We start from the raw sequence: 27,218 nt of genomic DNA on the forward strand, positions 1-27,218 counted from the left end.
TGCTTAATTGACATAACTCACAATTTGAAGTAGTCATAATTGACATTTTATAGTCAACTTTACTAATGATTTTGAGTTAACGGCACTCAAGTTTACTGCCATTGCATGAGTTGTCTGAATGAATATTTTACAGTTAACCCAATTAATGATTTTGAGTTAACGGTACTCAGGTTTACTGCCTTTATCTGAGTGGTCTAAACATAGTTATTTTTAGCTACTTTACTTGAAGATTTTGAGGCAATCGGTTTCCTAACTTTTTTTAAGTAAAGTGAACTTATTACTTTTTACAGTGTGCCTCGTGCCCTAAACGTCTCCCCACTTCATTATGGACATCTGCACATGGAAAGAAAAACTTTGGGCAGGACAGAATATTACGGCGCGCAGTCGGTGTGTCAAACATGGCCAGTGAGTATTTTTCAGAGCTCATAAATTCCATGCAGCTTCTCAGACCTTGAGTTTGGGCAAACAGTCTAGAATTTAGGATTAAAAAGAACAACTGGAAGTGAAAATCTCCAAAGTCGCTATGAATTTTAATGCAGTCATCAGTAAATACGATGAGTAACGTCAATACCTGCCATAGAGTGCATCTTTTCTACTTTATGCAACCTCAGGAGGAAATAAATCAGTTCAAAAAAGACTTTATTAGACCTGCAGTATATAACTTTTATAATAAATATTTTAACTTATTTGTTAAAAATGTCTCCATTTTGTGATGGTATAATTTGCAACAAATAATCAGTGAAACAGATCGAGCTCCTCTGCTTTCCCCCTGTAATTAGCATGGCCACCAGTGACAGCAAATAAACAGCAGACAAAGGTTAGTGTTTTCTCTGCTATCAGCAAAGTTTAGCAGCAAGTACATGAGAATGAGTGACAGTTTTAAGACCCTCCTCCTGGCTCTGATTGCTTGTTTTTGGTCGGCAGCGGTGCATTTCTTCAGACGGTAATAGTAGCTCAAGCAGAAGGTGGAGGAGATTAATCTTTTCAGAAATTATTTGTCCCATATTGCACATTATGACACTGTGACGGTTTTGACAAGTATGTAAAAAATCATATATGCTTTATAAAAGTTACATACTGCACCTTTAATCCAAAACATATAAAGCATTAAATATTATCCAAATTTCTTCTTTTCTCCTTTTTGAGTTCTTCCCGGAGTTCTAGACAAAGTAAGTACTAACTGTAGGAAGCGAAGCTTTATTTCTAGAGCGCACGTTAAGAATAAATACAAATTAGAGCCAACATAAAGTACAACATCTAATGAAACAATCAACAAATGCAGACAGAATCCAAAGTAGAGTCAAACAACAAGACATTTGGAGAAAAGCTTGTCTTCAAGGTCTGAACCCAGAGACGGAGAGAAAGAACAGTCCCATGGCTTTTCCATCTGAATTATGATATACTATATGTCCTTTTGTTTTATTGCAGTCAGCAGCGGCTGACATAGTTTCTTCCAAGATTTTAAGCAAAACTGGCAGCTAGTAGTAGTTCAATAGCAGCTAAAGGTGCAGAGGATGTTTTTAAAGAAGTGTTTTAACTTAGGGGTTTTTTGTTGTTGTTTGTTTTATTTGATGGTAAGTGATTTATTTATAATGACCTGCAGTTGATTTCATCACATTACTGGACTTTTGGGAACTCTTGAGATCCGACTATAAAGTGCGCTCGGTCTATAAAGGGGCCAGCTCGCTTTGCAACAATCAATAAATTCTGAGTACACTTTTTGATGCTCTTCTTCTTTCTACAATGAGATGTTTTCATCAGTCTGGATCTGATGTTCCACCGGTGTCAATGGGGGGGGTGGGAAGGGTTCATGCAGTCTTCTAGCATGTGGCGATGAAACATGGAGAATATCATCTGACATTTATACGCGTCAGGTAACAGACAAGGTTTCTGTCTGAAACAGTGTTTGATTTTTATGGAGAAAAAGCTGAGTTTCCAGTCTGATTGTTGTGCGCTGCATTTTCCAGTGGGCAGTGGAATTGCACATGTTTCCAGTCACATCTGCTGTTTGGTATGCTAACATTGAATTCTGTTAAGGTATGTTTCACATTGACGCTTGGTTGCTGAAGAAGCACTCCAGTTCTCCTACATGGTTTCATTTAGGGGAAACCTTTTTCTTTTTTTTTTTTTTTAAATTAGCCCTCCATTTTAAGCAGTTACAAACATTACGACACTAAAGTGTTTATCCATTTTTAATACTTTAAAATGAAAATGCTATGATCTAATCCGACCCATTGTGGCTGGTATTACATGTTTGGATTTGTTGTCCTCCTTGAAGATGAACACTCTGGTCTGAAGTCAGTTTTTCTTTCAGGGTCTCCTACTGTATTTTTTCCCATTAACTCTGACAAGCTTCAGTGTTCCTGGTGAAAAAAGGTAACCCACTGATACTGTCACCACCATATTTTACCACGAGGGTGCTGCATTAAAGTGTAACATTTTTACTACATATTTATGCGCAAAATTTATATAAACAATAGGTCTAGTCCTATTTTTCACATATAACCTTGTACAAAAGAACATACTATGTACATATCTTGTAAGTTAAAAAATTTCTTAATATTCTGGTTTCTACTTAATCTTATTTTATCTTCCTTTTCACTATTATTTGGTTTGTTTATATCGTTTTTAGATATTTTTGTATTCGGTTGGGCGTATGTTTTTACTGTACTGCTGTGAATTTCACCACTGTGGGATTAAAAAAGACTTATTATTTTCTTGGCAGCACTTTCATTTTATATATTATAGAATTAATAATGCACTTGTGTACTTTCTGACTATTAGACTAAGTACAATATTATTTATTTATTTTAGTAACATCCTGAACGAAAAGCACTGGATAAATCCTTCTTGTTTACGCGGTGGGATGTCTGGACTTCCATCCATCGCCTTCATGGTTCTAGTTTTATATTTACTTCATGTTCCAGAAATACAAACGTCCGAATTAGTGAATTTGTTTTCGGAAAATGTCACGGTAACTTTCGTATTGTTAGACCAGGTGAAACATTTACAGTAACCTTAGAACGAGAATGTGAATCACACGTATTTCCTCAACTTGATTCAGCGTCTAAAAAGTAGGAAAAAAACGAGCCCTCTGAAGTAATTATCCTCTCATTTAGCGTTCAACAGAGACATTTCCGAGCTGCCTCTGAACGCAGCGTTAGTAGTTTGTCGTTGCCATGAGGAGAATCTCTTTCCTTTTCATCTTCGCGAGGCAGAAGGATACTGCGAGCTGATTGGCTGCCTGCAGCTGACTTATGGCTCATCCAGCACACCGACTCTGGCAGAGCTGAACTGAGTGCAGCTCTCAGTTAGCGCCTCTCCCCTTGATAATCCGCGCTTCTGCGGTCCGCTCCTCATCAAAACACACACACACGCTCACTACCAACACACACACGCACTCATGAGCGCTCCCGACCGGCCGCTACAGCCAGCTGACTTCACCTGAAAGCTCAGAGCGGAGCGGAGCCACCAAACAATGCGAGTTTACTGCATTATGCGCTGCCGCAGGTTGTTGTTGCTTTTGCGCTTTTTTCGGAGGTAACCTCGGAGGTGTTCGCTCTGCATGCCATCATCATGGACTGCCTGTTTCTGCTGATATGGACTTTACCCGTCCCGCCGGTCGGCTGCAGCAGAGTCAAGTTTCTCTCCACCTTCTTGACTTGGAACATCGTTAAGGCATGTCGGCAAGAGTTATTTTCCTCACCTTTATGCTCAGGACGTGCGAACGTGGAACATAGACAAACAAACATCATTACTATCATTATTTATTTTATTTTATTTTTCTGCGGCAGCTTCACTCTGACTTTCATTCATTGTGTTGAAAAGTGATGCCAAATTAAACTCAAGTGTAAAACTCATTGCAGCAGGGGAACTTCATTCATCACCTATTTATGGTATCCAGTTTCCAGCTCTGTTCTCAACCTGTTGCTACCTGTCCACTGATGGCTTTTTCTCTCTTCTTTTTGCAGACTCTGCACATTTACTGCACACACGCCTCCCACTCTGCTACGGCCAGCTATTCTTCCAGCCATAGCCACGGATTAAATTATGGTGAGTGCTTGTCTTTTGACATCTCTGGATGTTGTGTCCCAGCTGGCACTGTTCCACAGTTGTAGAGCGAATGGGAATGAAGCGACGGGTACAGCTGGCTGGAGTGGTGGCAAGGAGAAAGTCTGAAGCGAAAACAGGCTTATTGTCTGCCTGACATCCCAGCTACTTGTGTAATAAAAATTCAGCAACCCCCTGTTAAGATACGTTATGTCTCCATTGCTCCATTCAGTCTGAGAGGCAGTTAGTGGAAAACCCATGTGAGGATTCCCTTTCCTGGGAATCCTCACATCTGCTTTGTAAAAACTGGGCAGATGATTTGCACACTCTGACTTAGTCCCAAGCATGCAGTGTTGAAGGATTTACCCCGAAAAAGTAGAAAACACAATGAAAAATGTGGTTGTGTATCTATGTGCTCCATGTGGTTTACAGGAGACATTCACACACCTTGAGTTTTTCTATGTTTTGTCCAGTCGGAATGTGCTTGATTGGGATTTTATGTGAACTGGAAGGAAAAGTAAAAATCAGGAAAGTGAAGTGAAAATTTGTATCCCTCACCTCTCAGGGTTTCCACAGGTGCAAGGGTTTTGGTGTACGTCTCTATCACCTTTGCAGTTTCAAATAGGGTTGCATTGGCTGATAACCAATCTTTTTTTAAAAAACCTCACCTCCTGATTTTGATTTTGTCTGATACTAATTTTGGTCTCAAAAGTTGCTAAATTTAGAGACAAAATTGCAAATTTGGCAACAATGGGTGACTGTTGTTAACTGTGCATGCAACAAGGTGGGCGGTTCTGTCAGTCATTCCTCTCTCACGGCAGAGCAAAAGGGGACAGCGGCTGATTTTCAGACCTTTGCGGAGGTAGATAGGAACGGTGGATAAGATCAGCCTCTCATGTCAGTGTCGGCGGATTGCTGACCTCACCAAATTAAGAAAATTAATGATTTGCACCTCTAGTCTCAAGTCTTTGTTGGCCTCCAGCATTTTTTTCTTTCCTACTCAAGTCCAACCAGTTTTTCTGGCCAAAGACAGGCACCCTCACAACATGATATGGCCAGCATCATGTTTTCTCATGGAGATGATCGCAGAACACCTTACTCCAAGTTCGGTGTCTGCCCTTCATGGCTTGTGACAAACTGCAAACACAAACTGGATCAGATTTGTGGAATGGAGACTTATAGTTCACCAGTATACAGACTCTACTACCTGAGCGCTTGAGAATCCCTGCAGCTCCTCAAGAGTTGTGTGATCGTTGGCAATGGGTGCCAGCCCATCCTGCTTCCCTTCAAGGAAAAGCAGGTGTAGATGATGGATGGAGGAAAAACTGTGTATAATTTTCATGCCATTTAGCAATTATGTGCTACTTTGTGTTTGTTGCATGACTGCATACTCCTGTGAATTCCTTTGACTTCTCCATCCCTTTCCTTCAGACTACGTGTTTGTAACACCGGTGGAGGTGGACTCTGATGGCACATATCTGACGCACGATGTCACCAGAAGAGGCCGCCGCAGCAGGAGGTCCCTGTCTCTTTCCTTGCACTATCGGCTGTCTGCCTTTGGGCAGGACATGCACCTGGACCTGCTTCCGTCCTCTGTGGTCGGCCCGGGGTTCACCGTGCAGACGGTCGGATCGGACGGCATCTCCACGGTGATAGGCGATGAGGGGCTCCACCACTGTTTGTATCAGGGATTTATTCGCAACGTGTCAGCCTCCTCGGCCGCCATATCAACGTGTTCCGGACTGGTAAGTGGACTCCTCTGAGCTGCGGTAAAAGTTTAATCAGTAGTAGAACAGTCGTACAATATTTTATGTTATTGTTTATTTTACGTTTTAATATTGTCACTTATGGTATTTAGGGATCGAGAACAGCTGTTTGGGTTTTTAAAATACTTTGTGGACACTTTTCTCCAGGTCAAGATCATTGACTTGAATTCCTGAGACATACTGTCTTCTACTACTATTTGTACAAATGTCAAAGTGCCAGGCTTAAGTAATGTAAACATAATGTAAACTGGAACGTTCATCGATGTATTGGTGAGAGGTCATTGAGTGAGAAGTACACCTTTTTGCTACAAGGCAACAGTGCTAACAACTAGGTGTCCACTGATTTATCAGTGCCAATGTCCTTAATTCTGGGAGGTCGGTGATTGGCTGATAATTGCATTGCTATCCCTTGACAGAGGTCTAAAAATCAGCCTCTGTCCTCTTCTTCTCTCCTGTGAGAGAGGTTTGACCGGCTGACCAGGTCATGTCTGCACATTTGCAGGTAACAGTCACTCCAATATTGCCAACTGCACAACTTTCTTGTTATATTTAGCAACATTTCAGACAAAAAAAAAAAGTTGGTGTCAACCAAAAGTGAAATCGGCATGTCAGGCTTTTCAAAGATTGGTAATCAGCGATCGGCCAGAAAACTGCACTCCTACTTCCAGCTGCTCCAAAATGAACTCCGGAAATTTGAACATCATAAATCATTTTAACAATTTATTTATTTATTTTTACATAGTATGACATTCAGCCAGTACAATTCAACTGAAGACCAAACCAATGGACACAGTGCAATAACCGAAGTGTGCACACCCTTAATTTAAAACTCTGTTGAAGCTCCTCTTGTTGGTATCCCACATCACCATTCTTACTCGATAAGATGTAACCACTGTACCTTGCAAGTTCTTTTGAGATCAATCCAGCTTGTGATGACATCTGTTGTCCAGAGCCCTTCCCAGGTCACTTTATAGGCTTACTATCTAATTTAGCTCTGGACTGTGGGTTTTGTGTGCTTTGTCTCAATGATGCTGAAAAATGAAACTCCTGTTTATCTTCACTTTTTTAGCTGACACCTGAAGGTTTTTGGGGATTTTAAAGAATATGTTTGCTCAACCCTACTTTTGAGCCGAGGCATGTGAAGAATCCAGGAGACTGAAACTTTCTTCACCTCCTTCCATGTCTGTCGACCTGTTGGCAGTGTCTCTGATCACAGTCTAACTTCTATTTTTATCATTCTGATGTCTCTTTTATTTTTCTCCAACTGTTGATATAAATAATGCTGTTTTTTTTTTAATACTCTTCTCCTGACTGATACTTTTGTACAAATTGTTTTGATCCTTTGCAATATATTGTTTTAGTTTTCCTACCTTTTGATGGGTGAGTGTTTTTTTAGTACATCTTGTAAACTGGTTGATCATATTGTGATTTTATAGATGTTACCTAAGAATTAAGAGCATTCTACATCCTAGATTTCTGCTCTAAGTTGTTGCTTTACACACCAAGAGCTTCCTCCTTCTCTCTGATTTATTCAGACTCTTCGAAATCAAGACATCTACTTCCCCTTAAACCACAGAGACTCTGTAATTACAAGATTCTCGGCTTTCATTTGTGGTTTACGAGGTGCCGGCAGAGCTTCACACATTCCTTGACACATCCTACACCAGCCTCAACCAGATGGACCAGTCAGAGCGCCATAAATGTTCTTCCTCCATTTTTCATCCAGCCTCCATAGATCCTCTCACTCCCTGCTTCTCTACCTCCTCCTGCTCTGCTCTTTCTGTCCTCAGTTTGCCCTCCCTCTAGATCTCCCCTCGTTCGCAGCAATTAAAGCCGGGGTGACGTTTGAGTCGCCTGGTTGGCACTGCTAATCTTCACATTGTCCCTTTCATTTGGTTTGCTTCCACTCACAGTAAAACACCACTGACCTGTTCTCTTACAGCGATGCGAGGACACATCCAGACGGGGTTGCGATTGGGTTTGAATGGGCCGGAACGATTGTTTTGATCTGGGAGCCATCTGTATTAGACGTGGGCTGGTACAGGATCTTCAGCATATGCCAACATAGGATAAACACTAGGCATGCACCGATCCACTCTTTTCACTTCTTTTTTCACATATCTGAGGTTTAGCATTGGCTGATACTGATCCAATAGGATAAAACAGCACTGAACAGACTTAAAATGTTTCTTTTTTATAAACACAGACATAAATTACAAATTTATTTGATGACTCTGCACCAGTGCAGCCTTTAAATACACCAGTAGCTTCACAGGTTTGGTCAAACTTTAATTTGTTCATTCTGTGCAATTAGAAGTGTAACGGCCAATGTAAAAAGAATAATAAAGAAAATGAAACTGACAGAAGCGACTAACTTGGTCAAATATATATAAAAAAAACTGCATAAAACTTTCAAATGGTTCAGAAAGTGAAATTAGGAATTCTAAATACAATGTAAAATAAATAATAAAGCACAATGTCGCTAGCAGCACAAAGCATAGAATTAGACTCAACAGATCTGCCCTTATGGATTGGGCATGATCTAGAATTGTTTTCAGTATCAGAGCTAATACCGATACTTATATCGGATCAGTCCATCTGTAATTAAGATAGCCACAATTTCTCTGTATCACAGTAAAAATGTATCTTCAAAACATAAAAACCAATAACAGTATGAAGGCTGCTGAAATAATTTAAAATGTTGATTATTACTAGGTGTGTACCAACAGGGTGGCCCTGATTTCTTTAATTTTAGGAAATCAGCAATCGACCGATACTTAGATGAGACACTGATCTTATCCACCTCCGCAAAGGTCTTGAAATCAGCCTTTAGCTCTGACTGACAGACCCGATAACCAGTTCCCGTCCTCGGTTAACAGCAGTCAACCCATTGTTGCTAACTTAGTGACTTTGTCTGGACATTTACTGTTCAGACAAAAAAATTTGTATTGGTGAAAATCTGATTCAGCAGGTCAGGCTTTTTAAAGGTCAGAAAGCTGCAATCGGTTCACTTCTAATTATTAAACATTTGTTCAGTGTTTTTTTTTTATGCATATGCTAAACAAAATACCCAAATCATCGTGCGGGCCTTAATATGTATAAATAGACAAAAAAAAAGTTCCTTGCAAGGGAGGGAAAAGTCACAATGTCTCTGCTCTCCAATAAAAGGACTTTGAACTATAGGAATAATGGAAAGCTTTGAACCATTAACATTTTCAACCCACCTTTATAGTGAGTTACTCCATTTCTGCCAGCTTGGCAACTTTGCTGCTATATTTTTGAAAAATTGTATCGGACATGTTCGGAATGAGGCTTTTTAAAGATCTGTTAAATTAAACCTCAGTTTGTGCACCATTACTTGAGACTGGGGGAGGTTCTTTAAATCTACAATATCAATAGAAACATACCCCAAAAGCCCTGCATTTGTACAGTGCTTTCTCTGAGCTCTCCATCTCTGTCTCTAGTGATAGGATTTGGACAACTGCAGCCGTTTAACCCCGTTACATCCAGCCTTCTGCTTGGGGTATTTTATTAAGTAGAAATGAGGGAAGGAGACATATGAGCCTGCTCCGTGCACTGATGAGTTCAAATAAAAGATTAAGTTGGGATTAAGGCAACACACTGGAAGATAGGCGGTCAGAAAAAGGAGGGATTACTAGGAGAACCCAACAGAGAGAAAAGCAAAGAGTGTGAAGGAATGAATGAGAGGTGAGCCGAGGTGGGTTGTGGTGGGTGAAAGAGAGAGAGTGAAAGTGTTGTGCGAGAGTAAAGTAATGCAAATTTATTGTCTGGGGTTGAAACTCCCTGGGAGCCTGGATGGTCTCTTTACAGAGAGCGATGAGTCCATCACTTTCTTCACCGAGAGCGGTCGACTCAGTCGGCGTCAAAGGGTAGTGGAGCAGAGGGGAAGGCGTTGAGAAAAGGAGAGTCTCTGATCTTCATTTTTATTGTCTTCTTTCAACAACGAAGAGGAAAGAGGGGCTGGAGCCTGTAATAGGGTTCCTGAACCCAGCCCACTTTGTAACAACGGAGGTGTCAGCTCCAGCTGCCGCGCCAAGCCGCAGCCAGTGGTTTCATTTAAACAGATGGAAGCTGTTGAAATAAAGACTAGGGCAAGGTGGCATTAAGAGCTCAGCTAGATGGATTGATGACAACGTGGGATCTTCGACTGTAAATCCTCAACGATAGCCGACCGCGCTCCTTGTTTTTCACACGCCCCGTCTTTAGGGAGCACCGCACTCACGCCTCTCCTCTCAATAAAGTTGTCTTCCTCGGTTTTGTGCGAGAGATAAAAGGATGTCATTGCGGCGGTAATGCTCTGTGATTTGTAAGAGAAGCGCATGGGGGGGTGCTGCCGGTGGGGCTCTTCTTTTTTTCCTTGGGGTCGCCACGCTGCTTGACCCCAATCCTCCCTGCTTGGTTGTTTTGGGGGTTGGTGGGTGTCAACCACACAGGTTCTTACTATGTAGAACAAGTTCAGAGCTGCTCAGCACTGCAGTAAATGCAGAAAACTGAAGTGATTTACAGCTCCCCTTGCTGGGGTAGGATTCTTCTGGGGAGACCAGAGCTGATCTGATTCCTGCACTACCAGGCCCTTCATAAGATCAGAATATATATCTGAGCCACCTTATCTATTCCGACAACAAGCTTCTTGAACAAATTTAATATTTCCTATAAGATTAACATGTCACATGTCAGTCTTCCAACTGAAAACATCCCAGGCTTGGAAACACCCAGCGTCTGAGTGTCTGGTTGTGGAAGAGCCCACCATGATTCTTAGCTGTGACCTTTTCCCAGGCCCTGACAGGTCAGAGACAGGTTGAGCAGTCAGATCCAGAGTGAGGAAAGTGCAAATGAAAGCATTTGTTTTCTGCTTCCACCTCCTGAGCCCTGACATCGATACACCGTGCAAAACATCATCTAATGACTTTTCAATGCACGGCTTCCAGTTGTGAGTCGAAGCAGAAAAGGTGGAAGGAACTGTCCAAGGTTGGCCAAGGGTTGCTATTAAACCATCTGTGTTTGAGAGAAATGTTTCTCATCGAACCCGTGTGTGTTTTTTTTAAAGACATTCCCCTATTTACTAGAACCACAGAGCTTTAATTCTTCTGTAACATTCACAAAGCATCAAATGTACTAGCTAGGTTGTGAGTGGGTCAGGTGGCTCTTTGTGTAGTTAGTTCATAAAATGATGGTGAATTTGGTCCTTGACTAGAAAACAATAACAATGTCTATTGCGATAGACACATGATCAACATCAATAGGAAATACATCCGGATAGAATGTTCAATAATTTCACTGAACTCCAATCCGGAACCGCACAGCATTCTGGGGGACGTAGGCAGAGGAAAAGCTTTGGTCGATCAACTTCTCACAGCCAGGTAATAAAGGTTGGCTTGCAGCAACTGGTTGATTAAGCTGTGCTGTAGCATTTTCATGCCGTCTCCATGTCCCTCCATGTGGGTTCGAGTGTACTCTAGGCAGAACAGACCCAAAGCGGACACATCCTGGACATGTCTGTGCAACAGCTTACAAAGGACTGCTGTGGTGGTGCAGAGGCAAAGCATAATCCTATGTAAGGAGGCCTTGGTGTTCGACAAGGTTGTCACAGGTTCAACCCCTGGTGACTTTTGCCACAAATGTCCCCTCTCTCATTACCCACTGTCCTCCTGTCTGACCACTTTTGAATAAAGGCCATTAGAGCCAATAAAACCTTTTAAAACAACAAAAAACCAGACTATAAGTCACTGGACCATCGAAATCGAAAAAAAAAAGTGACTTCTAGTCCCAAAAACACTGCAGGTGGCTTGTGAAGGTTGGTCCTTGGTTTTGCTCAGTATTAGCTATAGATATTAAAGTAAGTTACATTTATCAGAAAACCGGGCATAAATACTTTTAAAAGGCAGGTAGGTAGAGGGTTAAGTGTCATACCGTTCTATTCAAATACAAATGGGCTCATTTAAGCCCAGCTGTTTGCACATTGCATTCAAATTCATCCTTAGTGATGCGATCTGATTAGCGTCTCCTCATGCAAATAAAAACACAGCATCGTCACAGCAGGAGCTGTCAGCTGAGCAACAGTCAGTGGCAGACAAACAGTCTACTGACCTTTCTGAGTTGTTTCCTGCCACAAAGTCTCAACCAGCTTTATTATGTGGCCTCAAAGGAAAAAATTTAAGTTGTCCGTAACTTCACGGATCATAGTGTTAGTGTAAAGGCATGATTATCTTCACACATTAAAAGTCCATCGCGGTAAAACATCACAAGCCTGTTGTGTGTATAATTTGCTGCAAGCATAAGCATAAGCCTCAAATTCTGACACAGTAAGTTAGGGTGACCGCTGTGGTTAGCCTGCAATTGGCTCCACAAACAAGAACAAGAACAAGAACAAGAACAAGAACAAGAGCATCTCACTGCAGAGAAAGTTCACAGAGTGACCTGGCAACCCACAAGTCCAGTGGTGTTTAAAACACAGACTTTCCCTTTTTATTTCTGACTTATTCCTATAACTCATAAAGCTTTTCTTGAATTATTTCTGTCAGCAAAAAAAAAATGCAGAATGTGGAAATATAAATGGTGTAAATGAGCTGATCCCATGTAATCCTAGTGAGGCCTTTTTTCTTCTTTTTTTTTTTTTTTCAAAGATTGGGAGAACGCCATACAGACACGACCTGTGATGACGTAAAGCTAGCATTTCTAGCTGCATGTCAGCTTCATTATTTTAGATGAAAACTTGAGATAAAAGTGCAATTTGATGGTGTTTTCTATGTTTTTAAATCCACTGTTGTATTGTTCATTTAATTGTTTTAAGGGGCAGTAGGCTGAGGATCTGGTCAGGGATGAAAAGACTGGGATGTTATGCGCCCCCTCCCCGTACCGCAATTTACTTCTTCACTGTGTGCTTGCACACTTGCATGCAAGACAAAAAAGAGGCAGCTGAAATAGCCCTCCCCCCTCCATGTCAAGCCTGGGATCAAACTTGGAGTCTGACGGCCGTCGTTGACACGGTGCCGCGTGTTGTGGCAACCAGCAGTGACTGTCCTAAGAGGAGAGTTCTGAGCGGCTCCCTGTGGAGTGAAGAGAGCCTCTGCTCTTTTCCCGGGGCTTGTTATTGATGCTTGATGAGGTTTGAGGCTGCAGCACGCAGTGCAAAGGAAACCATCAAGAGCTGAGATCTAGTTGGAGAAGTGCCGTTTTGATCACAACATTTCAGTTTAATTGGGCTCAAAACCAAAACCAGCTCAGGGAAAGGCAGAGGAGTGACGCTGTGGCAGAAACCGTCACAAGCTTCGTTTGCTCCGCATGTTGTCATCTTACAACAAAATTCTGTATGTATTTCACTTGGGGTTTGTGTTTAACTTTGGTAGTAAGTAATAGTTGAGTAAATAATAATTTTTGTTCATTTCACGTTATCGGGAAATAAACGAACAGAAGGCGTAGACTGGGTGTACATTCACTGCATCGGACCAGAACCAAGCAGAGGGAGTTCAGTGTCGTCTCTTTCCCTGGTGAGAGGGACGAAAAGTTCAACAGGGGAGTTGTGACAAGAAGGCTGCAGGACAATATGATGCCATGCAGCTGAGGCAACGAGAACTGATTTCAGTTTTTCGGCCCTTTCACCAGATCTGTAGAGTGGTAGTTGTCCTGGTTTTGCCAGTTTAAGGTAAGGCAATTTTATTTATGTAGCACATTTTCAGCAACAAAGCAGTTCAAAGGGCTTTACATGAGTTAGAGGAAATACTAGCAAGAGAAAAGCAAGAGAAAATAAAAATATAGAGCTACATATTGGTTCCCCATGTTTACTACATTGTGTCAAACTGGCAACCTTCTGATTGAAGGACAAACGTCTACCACTGTCACCATCAGGTCCCATGTTGGTCAGTCCTATAAAATCCCAGTAAAAACCTTTTGACATTTTGTAACGTGACAAAATGTCAAAAGATGTTTCTAGTGTACATGTAAGAGCACTTCGTTTATTGAATATGTAGATATTGTTTTCTCATTTGATTTTTCAGCAGCGTATTGTGCTTGACACAGGAAACAACGAACGGCAATGAGCAAAAATCGTCGCTACAACCCAACACATGGGGTAGCAACGGTGGTTACGGCAAAAGTTAAATATTTTTCAACTTTACTGTGTCATTCACAAAAATTCACGTACACAAATGTTGTCGTGTAGGAATACAGTCGTGTTACACAACATATTTGCGTGTCAGTTGGCCGAAGGAATGCCAGCAATTGTTACCTATAGGAAATTAACAGAGAGGGAGGGACATCGCCTCCCGCTTGTCGTGCCCCTAAGACTGTAGATCTGAATATACATTACATTAAAACCTTAAGCATATGGCAAGGAATGGAAACACAAATGGTGCTTCGTGTGTTTTGGTGACCGACTTCTGATTTTGGAGGTTGTTTCCAAAGGTAAAAAAAAAAAAGAAATCACAAACAGAAAAACCCTCAAGTGACTGATCCCCAGAAAGCTCTCAGGCTATTTGTACCTGTCCACTTTCTCCAAAGGCCAACAAATTGGAACGTCTCCGCGCCTCCATTCACGTCTCCAAGTCGACCATAATTCCTTGACTTGGAGCTCGGGGCTCGGTGATACAGCAGCGGAGCGACCCGGAGCTTTTCCCTGGTGGTCTGGATGCTGACAGTGATGTAGTGACCACCGTAAGATGCCAGCAGGAGAGGAGGGTCAGGCTTTCAGCGTGGATGGATATGGATGGTGTGTGCATGAATGGAAGAGGAAAAAACACAGTGTTTGTGTTGTGTGTGTGTATTTCTGTGTACTTTTTTAAGCATGTGCAAAGTCTTTCTCACACAAGATTAATGGCCACTGTTGAAGTGCTCAAGTGGATGCTGTAGCTTTAACAAACAGTGCTCATACATCAAATCTGACCCACTAGTGTCACTTTAACACTCTACAGAGTGTTGCAGTTGGAAGATAATGAAATGGCAAAACTGACCAGAAGTTTGGTATATTTTTAAGGAACTTTTATTAAAATAATTTCAGATGGGTTTTTTTTCCCAATAAAATATTGGGTATTTAATCTTAACTGTGATGGTTTCTTACTGGAGGCCAAAACTCTTAATTCAACTGTGAAGGGAATCCTGTGAAGAAGTAATGTAAAAGATATTAACAATATTAGGAGAGTCCACATTAAGAATTTTGGACATTGTAAATAGGGCTGTTGTAAGCAATTATTTTAGTAATCAAGTAATGTATCAATTATTCCGATGATTTTTTATTTTTATTTTTTTAAAAGCCCTTCTAGGGAATTAGCTTTTGCTATTGCACTGTGACATAAACATGGGACTGCTGTTTTCTATCAGTTTGTCTATGTCGCTGTATGTCTGTCCCTACCAAATAAACTACGGTAATTAAATTAATAGAGCAGAAAATTTCATAAAACATTGGTAAATCATCCCAGCATGGCAGTATATATAGCGGCTATAGATATTGGCCCAAATGTTCATATCTGCCCATCTCTAACAATTACACTTCTGTAGCCTAGGAAATGAACCTTTAAGAAAAGTAGCTAATATTTTTAAGTCAACGTGAACAAAAATAACACAGAAATCTGAAACTGTATTAAATTTAAAAGTAAAAATAGAAATAATAAAGCAGCAGTCTCACAAAGACACATAAAAATGTGTAGACTTTATTTTACGCATTCATCTTCAGTCAATTGTAATGAATTCTAACAACACATGAATTGCTTGAATGTGCGAGAAACATAATTTGCTTGCCAACTTAGCAGCAATAACAATACTTCCAGTGCAGAAATAAGATAGTCCAGCCCCAAAAAAGAATAACTTTCTGTCAGCAGGCATGTGATTATCTAAATGTGCCGTGAAGAGAAGACTAGAAGGGGAAACAAAAGCTTGACCGCGAAGAGCAAAACCATTCATAAAGCCAGAGAATAGAATAGACAGCTTGGGATTCCAAAATGACCCCCCAGCACTTGTAAAGCTGCACATCTTGATTTAAGGCGCATTTCCGCTGGAGGATCCTTTTTTCTCCAGATTGGTTTTCACCACCCAGGGTAGAAATTTGTTCCAGAGAATTGCCCTGGTTGGGTTGTAGTATTTTTAGATGGCATCAGTTGGAGGAACGGTTCCACACATTTTAAGTTGTTTGAATTGATCCAGGTTTATAATTCGTTCATATTCATTTAAAACAGTTCACAGCTGACATTTTCTTTTAATTATAGATTTTTAAATTGTTGACATCTGTTTACAACAATTTATGAGTTCACTCATTAACAGACCTTTATGAAATGAGGCTTTGCTGATGTTAGTCTGTGTCTTTGTGGTTATTATCCCTTTCGGACTAGCTTTATCCATTAATTACATATAAATTTTATTTATGTCCTCTATGACTTTATTATAGTTCAGCTTCATTGTGTAATCGCTGTGAAATGTGCACAAATTTATGGCTAAAACATTCAGTTTAATCTCCGACAGGGGTAAAAGATGTTCTACATGACAATGGTCTATTTTCCAGGAACTTCAAAATCCACATATTTCCATGTTTACATGATCACCCACTGCTAGGCAGTTGTCTTCTCCAGAGAAACATCTCTCTTTTTTTTTTTTTGGCTTTACCTTTCAAAACCTGCGATTTGTGACTCAGGGACGCACCCTTTGCAGAGGAACAACATGTTACGGTCACACACACCTCTTTAGTGAATATGTGTGTGTGTTTTATCTCTTTTCAAATTTAATTACTATGAACTGGGGCTCCAACTACTGGTTAACTTTGCAAGACTAAGCGTGCGGCAGTTGCGCTGGGCGAAGAGAGGTGATCTCTGCTGGCTTGGAAGTAGGAGGAATAGGAAGGTTTGCTAAACGCCTGAGCAGAACATTCATATGTTGGAGCACACGGCGAACTTGGACCAGGTACTTTAAAGCAACTGGATTATTTGACTTAAACCAGAATGGAAGATGAGTTATTTCTATATACATGGACATGTTTATTACCATTCACGGATTTGGAGGTCATAGATGTCCAACTCCAATCCTTCATCTTCTGACCCTTCCTCCACAGGAACGTTGGAGTCATTGCTGCATCCTGATCAACATGGCTCAATTAAAATAGGGTTGCAGGCCTTCAGTAGAACCAGCTACTTCTTCTTCATCACCACTCCACCCGAGCTTCTTCTTCCAAAAGTGCAGACAAATCGCTCAGATCTTCCCTGAAATCGCTCTCGACTTCCTCTGCTTCTGTGTCCTCAGCCTTGGTCGTTTACGTTTTGACTTACCCTGATGACGTCACAAGATGGCGCTGGCATTTGACCCAACTGCTTCATACAAAAACTGCAACACTCAGCAATGCTGCGGAACTGATATTTATTATCCAAAGATTTTTGTGTGCACAGAAAGCACAGAAAGCACACAATCACGCGGGTGGCTTTATCTTGTCAGTGACAATTTAAGTCGTGATCTTGACGGAGTTGTCTATAAATGTCTTTCTTTAATCGGCTGATTAGAAACTGTGCCGCTGAAGCTTAGCTGGCCTGCTGTTTTAGCATGAATGCCACATTGTGTGCAGCATGGGAAAGTCTGTGTCCTGCCCTGTCATTTCAGCCTTGCTCTTGTCTCGTTCTGATCCAAGATCCAAAATTAGCATCTCTTCTTTACCCGATTTCTACCCTGTTTTAAAGACGCGTCACTGACATAAGCAAACTGTAATTACTCCGACTATGACTCCATTGAGTATGCTAGATGCCTGAAGGGCCTCCTTTGCTCCTGTATGATTTCCCCCCTCTGCCACCCTCTCCCTCTCCTTCGTCTTCTTCACCACACACTGTGCTCATGTGGTCTCCGCTGAGCTGGAGTGCAGATGTGCTTCAGAGCTCGATAATCACCAGCTTGGGGCTTCTCACTGCTCGGCCCCAGTCTTTAACAGCATGTAAGCACTTAGTCATTTTCCTCGTAATATTATGGTAGGAAACCCTTAAAAGAGACTAGTTTATACAGTTATACAGACACAAGCTTGACTGGAATGGTTGCACTGCCAAGCAAAAGCGTTTAGCAGCTTGCAACAACTTCAGCGAAAAACAGAGGAAAAGCCCTGTTTTTTAAAAAATAATAAAATAAATAAAATAACATTTCCCGAGAGCTGTTCCAGACAGGAAGTTTTCCTCTCTAGCCTCTTATCTCACCATGTGCGAGGATGAATATGCGACGGGAAGTAAAAAGGTGTTCAGCTAACACAGTTAGCCCTTTAATTTAGCTAAGTCCTACCCAGTCTTAATGTCAGGAGATAACTAGAGGTTTTTTCTGGTGACATTGCATTATAGTCTTTTAACGAGGGCGCCTGGGAGACTCTTTATGCAATCTGCCCTTCTTGTAATTATCAAACATATAAACTGCCACCTTAAATGTGCATATCTATGATAATTCTGCAAAGCATTTAAGATAAAGCAACACTATCGCCTCCTGGTTGCTGAAATTCCTAAAAGGTGGGATACATTTCTCAAATTAAATGGAAAATGTTATTTATTTCAGTAACACAAGTAAAATTATATAGATTAATTACATACATGGATGTTTATTATGGATCTTTATTTCTGTTTACTATGATCGGTTTCCACTTACAGCCAATTAAAATATGACATTTAAGGTTTGAATATTATGTCAGACCAATGAAAAAACATGTTTAATGCAGAAATGTGGGCTTATGTGGTATTATGTTTTGCACCTGAAAAGTTCTTTTCTAAAGATGCTTTTAAGACTAAGACTAATTGGAGTGCATATTCAAATTCATTAAATATTTCTGTGGATATGGAAGAAGGCACTTTGGTGAGGTAAGAGTTTAACTCCATTTTCTGCCAAAGACGGCAAATGGAAAAACCCAGCAACACTGTCCAGTTATCTAGAGTCATGGTGGAAAAGTAAGGACAAGAGTCTGGAAAATGTGTCTTAGTCCGAGATGACCCCATTTCAATAATCAGCAATTGAATCACGTTTTTCTAATCAGTCCCTCCAGGATTTTGTGATAGTTTTTGTGTGTTTTTTTTTTTCTAAACCAAACTCAGATTTCTTGGTGCTGCACTAGGAATATTTGCAAAGAACTTTGCATGTTTTTTGTATGACGGTAAACATAACTTTTTGTTATTCGCCAATAGATCACACGTGGCTGAGGCAGCAGTGTAGTAGAAATAAGAAACATTGCCACCTATAGGTGGGAGTTATCATCACTGTTTATTAAGTGATGTTGTGATCTGCTGATTTTGCATTAACTTCTATCGCCAAAAACTGGAGGGACTGAGAAAAGAGTGTGAGTGGTTGTATTTCCGTGCCTCATACCTGATGACTTGATGTCTGCTTTGGCGTTTTATCGACATTTTTCAAGACTGAATCAAACGTAATTGTTTTTCTAGAGTCTCAAAGGAATTCCCAGGAAGTTGTCAGTTCAATGTTTAGACGGCACCGCCAACACACTTCAAACCCAGAGTAGTTGTCATGCCGCGCCACTATATGACGCTGTGCCTTTAACAAGTCGTTGAAATGCTCATGTGCTTTTCAGCGGTAGCTTGGCCCTCACTAGCTTCGAGCTAATTTAGAAAACAGTAACCCATCTCCATCACAAGTGCACTAACTTCTCAGGTAATGCGTGTATATTCCTTATTAGAAGTTGTGTTAAACTGAACCGATGAAGTTAGCTTGATGCTAGCCGCCTGTGGTTTGGTTGTTATCTGCAATTGTGGGTTCTGGACAAGTGGAGTTTTACACCTCTGTTGTTAAAGAAAACCTACACTTTGAAACTTGTTTTCAAAAAATGAAACTGTAATGAAAAATGAAAAAAAGAGCAATTGTGTAAACGGGGCCTAGAGCTCAGGAAAAGTTATGAGAGGACTTTTCCTTATGTTGGTCTATCATAAAACCCACCTACATATATAACAAAACAACTGTAAAAGGTTTGAAAAGCTCAATGACCAAAATGACATTATTTTACTACTTTTGCTGCTGTGGGAGTTGGACCCAGTTTGAACTTGTCCATGTGGCACGGCTGGGGAACTCCCGCTGAAGCGAAGGAGACGAAGAAGAAAAACCACTGATACACAAATCTGTTTTCAGTTTTTGAGCTTTCATTCAGAGCAAATCAGATGAATATTTGTTGCCACGCAGCCCTGTGATAGGGAGCGCTCGGTGTTTTGCCGGAGCTGTTATCGAGTCGACGAACCATATTGCTGCATTTCAAACACGAGCGTCCAAACAAACAGAAATCCGAAGATTAGGGATAAAGCTTGACAGGAAACAGACCATCCAGGCAAAGGAACCAGGTGACAACTGACCGAACGTGAGGGAAGAGCAGTCACACCAACGGGTTACAGGTGAGCAGGGAAACAGAACAGAGGAGAATCTGCTCACATCAATACCCACGACACGAAACACTCACTTCGGTATTCACTGGAACACAAAAACAAATGCTGACAAAAGGACTTTTAATCCAGACACACACATGCTCACGCACTTTAACAAAGCCCCGTTCTAACTGTTTGCTGCAGATGGGATTGATTTCCTGTCATTATCATCACAGAGCTTTCCATCTGCTCGCTGCTGGGAAAGGAGAGCGGGGAGACGTGGTAGACGGGCAGACACGTTAGCGATGCGGCTTTTAGTGCTGGATGGTTGTGCTTCAGGTGGGTCAATAATAAAACCTTTGAGTGATGGGAAATGAGAGGCAGCGCCAAAGGAATATCTAACTACACCGTAGCCGCAAATGGAGTAAAATGTCTCATCGGCCATTTATGTTAATCTCTTAACGGATGAGCTGCTAAGGAAGAAAAAAAAAAGAGTTCATTGTTTCCTTGTGGACTACATCGTCTGGCAGAAGGAGCTATTGGAGTGTCGGAATGCTTTGCTGTAAAAAAAAGTATTTACGCCCGTGCAGATTACTGTAGGGGCGCGACTAACGGTTATCATATCAATCGATTATTCTGACAAAGAAAAGGCACATTCTGCGGAATTTTCTTAGACGATATTAGAAATACATTAAAAGGAACGCAAATGAATCAATTCCTTTTTACATCAGAAAATAAACATTTCCTTAATTAAAATACAAGAACACAGCATTCCTTTGGGGAATGTTTGGTCATTTTTTTTAAAAAAACCCCCAAACAAACAAAAAAGATGTATCTGCAGCTAAAACATAACTTATGAAAAGCTCAGCACTTTCTGCTTGATTTAACAGCAGTATAATGTAGGGCTTTTTCATTGATTAGTTTTTGATTAACAAGTTAAAATTAGATGTCAAAAACTGCTTAAAAGGAGATTTTATTATTATTTATTTTTTTTACAGAATTTGAACAAGGTGATGATAAAACTGGGCCACTTTAGGAGTTTTGAATGAAACATATTTGGAGACAGGTTTATTTTTTCATTTTAAATGCAAAATGAATAAATTCCTTTTGTACAGTTTTGTCTAAAGTACTTTTCTGAGCATGTTGTTCTTTAATCAAATGGTCTGTGCAGTCCACTTAACAACTAATCCATTACTTGGTTGACAACTATTTCAACATTCGATTCATAACAATTAATATGATTAATTGTTTCAACACTAGATTTATTACGCTCAAATGTTTCGGCTCATCAAACTTGTTTAAATATGAGCTAAAGATTGGTTGTGTTAACTCAACAGGAAGTTTTTAAAACACTATTTAATTTATTAAGAAAGTAAATCTGTCTGAATCAACCAGGCCCTTTATAGAGATATAATGATTCCATGTTTTAAATCAAGAATTTAGTCTGATGAACTCCTTCCTTGGTTCAGCTTCACCAGCCACACTTTATTTACTGTCTGACATGAATTAAGAAACCATTTAAAAAGTAAAAAGAAACACATTCTGCCCCAGTTTACAAAAATTCAGGTGAGAAAGTCCCTAACTTCCATCAGTTTTGAAAAGGTTACAGAGGTTATATCTGAGTCTTTGGAATTCAATCTGAACACATTGATCACCTTTATCCACAAACTGAAAAAAAAAACAGGTTGACAAAGATTACTCCAAAAGTTTTTGAGATCAAACCAGGAGTAACAAAAGAACCCTGAAGCACTGGAGAACTGGCACTTAGCATGGAAAAAGTCAGAATGATGAAAAAAAAAGGTATTCATGGAGGAGCTCTAAGTCCCCCAAAAATCTCCTGTCTACAAGAAAGGTCAATATCAAGTTCATTGGATTTCTTCTGTAAGGGTACCTGTTATAGGAAGATGTAGTCATCTTTATTTGCCAATGACATTTCCTGACTTTGAGACCACACCTAATGGCTGAACCTCGAGATTCCTTACATAAAGAGAGTTTGAATACAGCCAATCACTGACAGGACAGAAGAGTTGACAACCAATGGACCTATCAAGTTACATCATGGAAAATCTTCATACTGAGTCATCAAGGATTGGTGCAATCAACAGATTTCTAAGGAATTGAATGGATGGATGGACGGACGGATGCCATATAGCCAGGCAGTGTTTTGACAACAAGAGCCTCACCATGGCTGCCCTTTTGTGCTGCCTAAGTTTATTTTGTCACCTGCTAGTCTAAGGGGAATGGGGTCAGTTCAACTGGAGCATAGAGCTCTTTCACACAGACACACACACACATATACACAGTCCATGATACTCACACACACACAACTCACAAGTGGGTCAGTGGGTGCATGGCCAGGCGTCTGAATGTGTGTCGACTGCAGCGCTACATTGTGTACGTTTGTTGAGGTGAATTAGGTGGACGTCTGAACATGAGCTTTTCTGAAATTGGCAGATTTCCAATAAGCAAATTTATTTCTAATTCCAATTAGAACAATTTTATGCTCAATGGAAACGCAACCAGTGAGTCAAAACAGTGAGATATCGGTTGGAAAAGCTAATTCTTCAATTTCAACAAATGTAAAGAAATAACACCTTCTTGGAATTTGGCACGACTGTAAATACATTATTTCTGAGTTGGTCTGAGAATTACAAATTATGACTGTGCAGCAGGTAGAGTTCCTTGGGTGTCCAAGTATTTGAAAGACTTGGTAGTTTTGAACAGTCTTTCTTTCTACAGAAAGACAGAATTCAAAGTGTTTGGAGCCCTTCACAGGTTGATGAGCAGCAACAATTTCTTCTGGACAGGAAGAACTTGACAGATTAAGCGTTCCACGGCCTCGTTATGCAGTGGGTGGATTTAAAAAAAAATTTTTCCCGCTCTACTTTTGAGCAGTCTATAACAAAGCTGGGTTCACGGGAAACAAACATTTGATTACAACCAATCAACCAATCAAACTTTGCTATTGATTATAACATTGTCTCAGAATAAAAGTTTATGCGTTTGATTATAGCCAAACGTGCAAACTTTAAGATTGACCTAGCTGTGAAATGTGTGTGTGCATGTGTGTTTTCCAGGCGGGCCTGATCCGTGTCTCTAACGAGGAGTACTTGATCGCTCCGCTACCTCAACACCTGGCCGACCGGCACAACTACAGCGCCCCCTATGGTCATCACCCGCATGTGGTCTACAAGCGCTCTGCAGAGCACGTTGTTCACCGAAGATCGAGCAGCGCTGAGAACCCCTACCTCTCCCATCATCAGCACCAAGCGCAGACACACCACGACTACCAACACGGAAAACTGCAGCGGCAACACTTCTGCGGGCGCCGCAAGCAATGTATGTAAGGGAACTTCGTATTCCTTCTGTCTTCAACTGTCCAGCGCGTTTTAGTCGGCGTAATTGCTGTTATTGTGGACAGAGGTCCGGGATCCGGAAGAGCCCCTCTGGATGTCCCACAGTCACTTTTAATAACTTTGGGGGGGGGGGGGAAATAGAGAAACAACAAATGTTTTAAAAATATGGATATTATAGCGAATGTATGAATTAGCTACTTCAAATTCACAGCAGAAAATTCAAATTCCTGTTCGAATTTTCACAACAGAACAACACAAAGGACTAATAATACTTTTTAGATTTATTGTTCCTGGTTGCTACGTAAGAAACATGCTTTTCGTTTTCCACATCTACTCCTGATATATGGAACTGAAATCATTAAATAAAACAAAGCACACAACAGAAACCATAAAGAAATTGGATTATGATGTCTCTACAAACAAATTACTCAAAAAAAAAAAAAAATAAATAAAAAAAAAAAAAAATATATATATATATATATATATATATATATATATATATATATATATATATATATATTCAGAATGGAAATGATCTAACTCATTTTACTGTTTTTTTACAATATCTAAATTTACAGATTAAGTGACATCTAATGATCACTGCTCACACTGAATTTCTGCAGGAAATTCAGTGTGAACAGAATTCATATATCTATTTGTAAAATGAATCGGCACCTCTTACAATTCCCCTCTAATTGATTGACTCTTTGTGTATGCTTCCCTCTGTGCGTGTGTCCTCTCCTCTCACTTTTATTCATGTTTATTTTTTACTTCTCAGATGCGCCCCAGCCTCCCGTAGGGGACCTCTTCATCTTGCCGGATGAGTTTGCTGCGCCCGAGGCGGAGGAGCCCGGGCGGGCGAGGAGATCGCCCATCAACTCCAACAGGATGGGAGGTCTGAATGTGGAGACGCTGGTGGTGGCAGACAGGAAGATGCTGGAAAAACACGGCAGGGAGAACGTCACCACCTACGTCCTCACCGTCATGAACATGGTGAGTACTGGAGAGTTGAAAGGATGGGAGGAGATAATATTAATTAAGTAACACACACAAAAGTTTCCCACCTGCACCTGGACTTTAATTGGAAGGAGGATCGATAAGGAAAATGGCCACTAAACAGACAGAGCTATCTCTATGAGAGCTGATGTTTCCTCAGGTCAATAATACTTAGTTTATCCCAAAGGGAAATTAAACGGGGCAGCTCTTTGGCCACTTGTCCAACTTGAAACTTGAAAATGGAAAGTGCTGAAGGACAAAAATGAAACACAATTGTAACATGGAGATAATTTAAAGTTTATCAGCAAACGTTCTGTATGGTTTGGGCTGTGTATCCATACAAATTGAGCGTCTCAGGAGACCAGAAATGATCATTTTTGAAACCGGGTTAAATTTCAAAACACTGGTTTTGTGTTTCCATGTGGCCATGTGAGCCTGGCCTTTTTATAAACAATAATGTAGTAGCTTTGTTTTTCTGTCCGTTCCGCATGCACTTCACTCTCGCAAACGACAAAAAAGGCTTCGTTCTGTTGTTCATGCCATTTTCCAGCAGCTTTACAGTGCCACCTAATGGCCTGGCATGCCTACTACAACATTTTCTGTGGCGCCATAACCTGCCACTTTTACTTAATCGTTTACAAAAATATACAGTGCTCATCTTAGTGCGTACAGATCTAATATGTGCTCCCTCAGCCAATCATGAAGTACCAATTTATGTTCTTATGGGACAACAAACTGAAATGTCCAAGTTAAATTATTCTATTCCAAAAATGTTTGTTGTAAAGATTTGCCACAGAAAGCTAGAGATTACAAAAACAATGCTTGTTATAGTTAAAGTTGGAAAGCCCAATAATAGTCTGAATTGCACATTTTCAGTACTGGGTGCTTTCTTTGCACTTTTTTCCTATTTCCACCGTCTACGGTCTTACAGCAGGCTGTAATGCTCTAAAACTTAAAGCATTTCTTCAAGTTTCTACTGTCAGAAGCAAATGAACTATGAATGAAAATGAACATGTGATGGAGTTGTCAATGGTTTGATTTTCTGCTGCTAACTATCTCAGTGTTGTTGTAGGTTTCCAGTCTTTTTAAAGATGGCACCATTGGATCCGACATCAACATCGTGGTGGTCAGCTTGCTCCTGCTGGAACACGACGCCGTAAGTGAACCAAAGTTGGTTTAAATTTAAATTCCTCCATATTTCACTAGACACCACTAAAAAACTTAGCTACGCCCGCTCTCTCTTTTTCTCAACTTCCCGCTCTTCTTTTCCAGCTGGGCTTGAATATAAATCACCATGCCGACCAGTCCCTCAACAGTTTCTGTCAGTGGCAGTCGGGTCTGGTGGGGAAAGGAGGTAAACGGCACGACCATGCTGTTCTTCTCACCGGACTTGACATTTGCTCCTGGAAGAACGAGCCCTGTGACACCCTGGGTATGAAACGTTCAGTGTGGAGTATGTTTTTTTTTATTTGTTTTTGTTTTTTGGTGGCCAATAACAGTTGGAGGGACTTAAGGACAGATGTCTGTCTTTTACTGAACTCCCTCTTGATACTTTGTAAAAATAAACTCACTGGCTTTAAGTGCAGAAAAATTACAAATTAGTATTAGTGTTTTTGTTTCATTGTCAGAGCTGATTGTGTCAAATTTAATGTGTTTTCCTCAACAGAAGCAGAAATGTTTGTCCCACCAGGACAAACATCATGCTAGCATTTTACTCCTGCTAGCAGTGTTTTATGAAAAGCGCCATAAAAACATGAGTATGTTTACTCTCTCTCTCTTGTTACACCTCTGCTGAGCTTCACTCTGCAGTCGTCTTTCTTGATGGCCAAGCACATAGGTTGTAAAAAATCCCAGTATAATGTTTGTTTTTTCTTCGAACATCGTGGTAGGGGTGAAACTTTCTTAGATAAATAGTTGGTGGTAGGAAGGGCTTCTTTGTGAACCTAAGTTGCAGCAAATTGTCACTGAAGGCGCTACATTCATCAGTTGGAAAACATTATTTGACATTTGAGACGTATCTCGGGCCAAAAGATTTAAGATTTGACTTAGACTTGTGGAAATGATTTCTATGTTTGCAAGCACATGAAAGCGGACTAACATTTTCAGTACTGACCACGCAAATTGTGGCAACATGTCTCGCTAGGTCGACGCAGACAAAAGCAGGGTGCCCGTGGATCCTTAAGAAGTCTTAAATTAATTTTTCTTAAATTAAGACCTTAACATGTCTTAAATTCATTAAAGAAAATGTACATTGGCATTAAAAACGTCAGTCACAGGTCTTAAATTCGGTCATGGCAGGCCTATTTAGTCTTCTATATTCTATGTTGCTTTTTTTTCTTAGGTCTTTTCTAACAGGCAAAAGTTTGAATTGCTCCAGATATCTTCACACCCTGTCTTCTGTGACTCAAGGTGGTTAAGGCTACTAGTAACAAGCTGCTAACACTTACTAACTACCTAACTAGCTAGAGAGCCATATTCCATGGGAGAAGCACAAAGCTGCTGCCAAGAGCCATAAAAAGATCCCAGAAACTTCTCAGTTTTAGTCCCCTGCATTATTTGTGCATCTCTGTTGTGATGAAGGCCTTTTTATAAACAAGAGTCTTAAAATGTCTTAAAAAGACTTAAATTCATTTTGGTATAATTAAGGCCTCAACAGTTTTGATTTAATTGAAAAACAAATGTAAGTTGGCCTTAAATACCTTAATCACAGAACTTAATTTTTTTTCATAATGGTTTCT

At 40.5% G+C, this 27,218-nt stretch overlaps 1 protein-coding gene across 3 annotated transcripts in view; it reads left to right on the forward strand.

The window, feature by feature from the left end:
* Nucleotides 1–3,499: 3,499 nt before the first annotated feature.
* adamts18 (ADAM metallopeptidase with thrombospondin type 1 motif, 18) overlaps nucleotides 3,500–27,218 on the forward strand; it is a 73,965-nt gene continuing 50,246 nt past the window's right edge. The window contains exons 1-7 of one of the 3 annotated variants that reach the window (XM_044096273.1): nucleotides 3,500–3,678; nucleotides 3,972–4,053; nucleotides 5,482–5,795; nucleotides 23,206–23,467; nucleotides 24,263–24,477; nucleotides 25,553–25,636; nucleotides 25,753–25,912. In XM_044096273.1, coding sequence (XP_043952208.1) covers nucleotides 3,577–3,678; nucleotides 3,972–4,053; nucleotides 5,482–5,795; nucleotides 23,206–23,467; nucleotides 24,263–24,477; nucleotides 25,553–25,636; nucleotides 25,753–25,912 — 1,219 coding nt within the window. In that variant the 5' untranslated portion in view covers nucleotides 3,500–3,576. Of the gene's footprint in view, nucleotides 3,679–3,971; nucleotides 4,054–5,481; nucleotides 5,796–20,085; nucleotides 20,159–23,205; nucleotides 23,472–24,262; nucleotides 24,478–25,552; nucleotides 25,637–25,752; nucleotides 25,913–27,218 lie in introns of those variants that run through there. The other 2 variants (XM_044096281.1, XM_044096290.1) reach the window with 2 other exon arrangements.

This window comes from Gambusia affinis, linkage group LG02, assembly GCF_019740435.1.
Source record: "Gambusia affinis linkage group LG02, SWU_Gaff_1.0, whole genome shotgun sequence".
Taxonomy (NCBI): Eukaryota; Metazoa; Chordata; class Actinopteri; order Cyprinodontiformes; family Poeciliidae; genus Gambusia; species Gambusia affinis.